This window comes from Phacochoerus africanus, chromosome 11, assembly GCF_016906955.1.
Source record: "Phacochoerus africanus isolate WHEZ1 chromosome 11, ROS_Pafr_v1, whole genome shotgun sequence".
Taxonomy (NCBI): Eukaryota; Metazoa; Chordata; class Mammalia; order Artiodactyla; family Suidae; genus Phacochoerus; species Phacochoerus africanus.
Genome location: NC_062554.1, coordinates 3,533,993 through 3,538,403, shown reverse-complemented (window position 1 = coordinate 3,538,403; position 4,411 = coordinate 3,533,993). Strand labels below are relative to the sequence as shown.

Genomic DNA, 4,411 nt, shown 5'->3' with positions numbered 1-4,411 from the left:
CCTCCTGGCCGTCATTATGTCTGGAGCCAACAGCTCCAGTCTGACCCCAGGATTCTTCATCTTGAGTGGTGTCCCTGGGCTGGAAGCCGCACACATCTGGCTCTCCCTGCCATTCTGCTTCATGTACATCGTTGCTGTCGGGGGCAACTGTGGGCTCCTCTACCTCATCGGCCACGAGGAGGCCCTGCACCGGCCCATGTACTACTTTCTGGCCCTGCTCTCCTTCACCGATGCCACCCTCTGCACCACCACGGTACCCAATATGCTGTGCATATTCTGGTTCAACCTCAAGGAGATAGACTTCAATGCCTGCCTGGTTCAGATGTTTTTTGTGCACATGTTGACGGGGATGGAGTCCGGGGTGCTCATGCTCATGGCCCTGGACCGCTACGTGGCCATCTGCTACCCCTTACGCTATGCCACCATCCTCACCAGCCCTGTCATCGCCAAGGCTGGTCTTGCCACGTTCCTGAGGGGTGTGATGCTCATCGTCCCTTTCACTTTCCTTACCAAGCGCCTGCCCTATTGTCGTGGCAACTCCATTCCCCACACTTACTGTGACCACATGGCCGTGGCCAAGGTCTCCTGTGGCAATGTCAAGGCCAATGCTGTCTACGGTCTCTTGGCAGCGCTCCTGATTGGGGGCTTCGATATCTTCTGTATTTCAGGGTCTTATACTATGATATTGCGGGCGGTGGTGAGCCTGTCTTCGGCGGATGCTCGGCACAAAGCCTTCAGCACCTGTACATCTCACATCTGTGCCATTGTGATCACCTATGTCCCAGCTTTTTTCACTTTTTTCACCCACCGTTTTGGAGAACACAGTATCCCTCACCACATACACATCATTGTGGCCAACCTTTATCTGCTTCTGCCTCCTACAATGAACCCCATTGTTTATGGAGTCAAGACCAAACAGATCCGGGAAGGTGTGATCAAATTTTTACTTGGAGACAAGGTTCTCTTTACTCAAGACAAATAAATCACAAAATACACGCATAGAAGCTCCTTCTGTGGTGCAGCAGGTTAAGGATCCAGGGTCGTCTCTGCAGCCTTCTGGGTTGCTGCTGAGGTGTGGGTTCCATCCCTGGCCTGGCGCCGTGGGTGAAGGATCCAGCATTGCTGCAGCTGTGACCTAGGTTGCAGTTGCAGACTCAGCTAATAAAGAAATAAATAAAGGAGATGCATTGCTTGGGAAGGGGGGGAGAAAAATAGAATGAAGAAGAAATTTGTAAAAGATACGAGTAAGTCAAAAGAAGTAAGACATTTGTAAAAGATATGAGATGGTTGTAAAAATGGTATTAAAAACACGAGTCCTGTCATATGCAGATTTTTTGAAGCCTTTTCAAGTATATATTATGAAATATTTCTTCTGTGTGAAGTTCTGCCAAAAAAGAGAATGCAGAATAAAGAAATAACATACCAATTTCTTACAGATTTTGTTTTACTTAAGGGTCTGCAGACTCATGTCTACTGTGAACACGAAGGTAAAGAAATGAATGCAGCCTAATGTCAGCGTGTGTATTGTGTGTAAGACCCGGAGTCTGTGGTGCTGTGGACCAACCACGTCCTCTCCATACAGGACAAATTCCACTCAAATTAAGCACATTATCACCGTGGCGTAATGTGGGCCCAGGGTTACAATAGTTTACAGTGTTTTTTAAGGCAAGCTAAATTTAGATGTTTTGTGAAATCTCCCAACTTTAACTACTAACTAAATATTTTTTCAATACGCTTCGTTTCATTTTGGACATGCCTAAGAGTTCTGTCTTTTTCCATTTCATCAAGGGCACCTCCATTCAAAATGCACGTAAAAGTATAATTGTGATATTACCAGTCAAGTAGACAAATGGCTTGGTTAAATTGCTTGTATGTCTTATAATTCATGTACTCGTTCACTCATTTATTTGTTTTCAGTTACTCATTTAGGTCATATTATTGGTCATATCTCAGTTTTGATGAAAGAGAAGCAGAGTTGTGTATGACACAGCCCCTGGGTTCATGATGCTCAGAATCTAGAGTCTAGCCAGGGATCATGAGAGGAAATATACATGAAAGAAAGAGGAGAGATGACAAAAAAATGGATTCAGATTCTGTAGGGAGGGAACAAAAAGTGAGTGAGAAAAAGTTGGGGAAAAATGAATTTTGAATTTAGATAGGTCCAAAGTTTAAACTTTGTGTCCTAATTCCTAGCTACTAGATTTTGACAGACTACTTAATCTCTCTAAATTTCAGCTTCTATGCTTTTTATTAAATGGGGGGGGAGTTGCCATAATGATTTTTTGGGCTGGTTAAATACTCTAATGCCAAAAATAGCCTAATTTCTGATATACACTAACCACTAAATACATTGTATCTGATATTATTCTTATTATTATCATCATCTAGAAGGTTCAACTCTGATTCATTTTGAACACTGTAGCTCAAGGAGGAATCTTTCCATCTGCGCAGGCAGTACAAAATCAATTTCATATGGGCAAGTTTCCACTGAGTATTCACAAACCTGTCATCAATTTAGTTAACAGTTTATTTTTCTGGATACCTTGCATGTGACTGGCTTCATGTTATATATACACTGAAAAATATAAAGGGATACAAAAATGCTAATAAATTTCTAGTCTGATAGAAGATAAAAAATGCAATGGAATCATTATGATAAAATAACAAGGTAACTCCCCAAAAGTGATTATTAAAATGAAATTGGAATGCCTATCAATAGCTATTGGAATCAGTAAGTAAACCTTTTACAGAAAAGATCGTATATGAGATAAATTTCAACATACATGTAAGTATTTTAAAAGAAAGAAAAGAGGAGAAGGATTATTTTTTTAAATGAAAATTCATATACTAAATATTGAGACTAAACAAAGAATAACAAGTTTTGGGCTCTAAATGTTTTAGGACGATTGGAGGTAATAGAGAAGGAGGAGGAGTGAAAGATTTGCTACAGAATCGATAGAGGCCTCGTCAGCAGGTGCCTTGTCTGTGAGTCTGGGCATAGTGCCCAGGCCTGCCACGTGCTGCTCTTCTCAGAATTACCCTTGACTGCACAGCAGCTGCAGCCCCATGCGTTACCTTCCTAGAAGGCTCCGCTCTCCAGCAGAATCTATGTCTCCTCTCTTCTTTTTTCTTCTCCAACTTTCTCCTCTCTTCCACGTCAACTCCACTTTCCCAGTTTCCACTCACTTCCTCAGTTCCCCACTCCGACGCCTCAGCATTCAAGTCATCCCTGCAGAGTGGAGACTCCTAATGTCTTCCCCATGGTCAGTCTCTCAAAGGTGGACCGTTTTTCCCCTCAGAGAATGGTTTTCAGGAAAACGATAAGCGTAAAACCACAACCAAAACTAGCATTCATTTCCAGGCGCTTTTCTGTAAGCCTTGCATACTCATTTTATTCTAAACACAACCGAAAATATTACTTTATGCTCAGTTTACAGGCAAGCAAACTGGGGCACAGAGAGGTGAATCACTGAGGGAAAGTCACCCGTCCAGTAAATGAAAGAGTGTGGATTTAAACTCAGGCCATTTGGTTCCGAAACCTTTGATTATCACGTGTCAATGAAAACAATCAATAGTCAATCTAAGAAAGAAACGGAAACCTGAGTATTATAACTTTGGAGATACACTCAGAAACTTCTAGGGACTGTCCTTTCCGTAAGAGGTCAACGCGCGGTTTTTGAGACAAAAGGTTATTCATCAAAGTAACATATTAATAGTTTATGTGGCCAGCAAAGCAAGTAGTGAGTCATCTTAACTCTACAGAATTGAGAAATGCTATCTCCAAAGGACTTCCTTTTTCTTTTGTTCAATGAGTAAACATTCTTGTGTCTTCTAAGGGGGTCTAGTGAATGTATAATCCAGATAAACAATGTACACGGAAGGGGAGGGGTTGGTGGCTCAAACGGCAGCGACGATAATGTTGAATTGTTCTTGTTCCGCCTTAAAAATACTTTTATTTCATCAAGTCCCCTTTTCGATAGAAAGCACTTGGTGATCAAATGTTTGGGCCTTCAATGGCAGGTGGGTGCTTACCTGGATTCACCATGTCCCTCAGTGTTAAGTCTCAATAGTCCGATTATTTGGGAGTTCCCCATGCAGGATCTGGCATTGCCACACTGCGATGCAGGTTGCAGTTGTAGTGAGGGTTCGATGCCTGGCCCAGGAACTTCCACATGCTGTGGGTGCAGCCAAAAAAAAAAAAAAAAGGTCTGCTTATTACTTTTCTGTTAGGTAGGTTGTACTGGTAGGATGTCTGGTAAGACTGATGGTCAACTCCAAGTTGTCAATTAGGGTTTATGCCAATGATACCGTGTATGGGCATTGTGCATGTTAATTAATTTATAGAGAACCATAGATGTGATCAATAATTCACGTTGTTTCAATATCATTACTTTACACAAGTAATCAAAAT

General features: G+C 42.0%; 1 protein-coding gene across 1 annotated transcript; it reads left to right on the top strand.

The window, feature by feature from the left end:
• LOC125111698 (olfactory receptor 52N2) lies at positions 1–990 on the top strand. The gene has a single exon (XM_047753747.1). The coding sequence runs from the start codon at positions 17–19 to the stop codon at positions 980–982; it is 966 nt and encodes a 321-aa protein (XP_047609703.1). The 5' UTR covers positions 1–16; the 3' UTR covers positions 983–990.
• Positions 991–4,411: the final 3,421 nt, after the last annotated feature.

Coding starts and splice junctions, on each gene's coding strand:
- LOC125111698 (XM_047753747.1), top strand. CDS start 17: ATGTCTGGAGCCAACAGCTCCAGTCTGACCCCAGGATTCTTCATCTTG.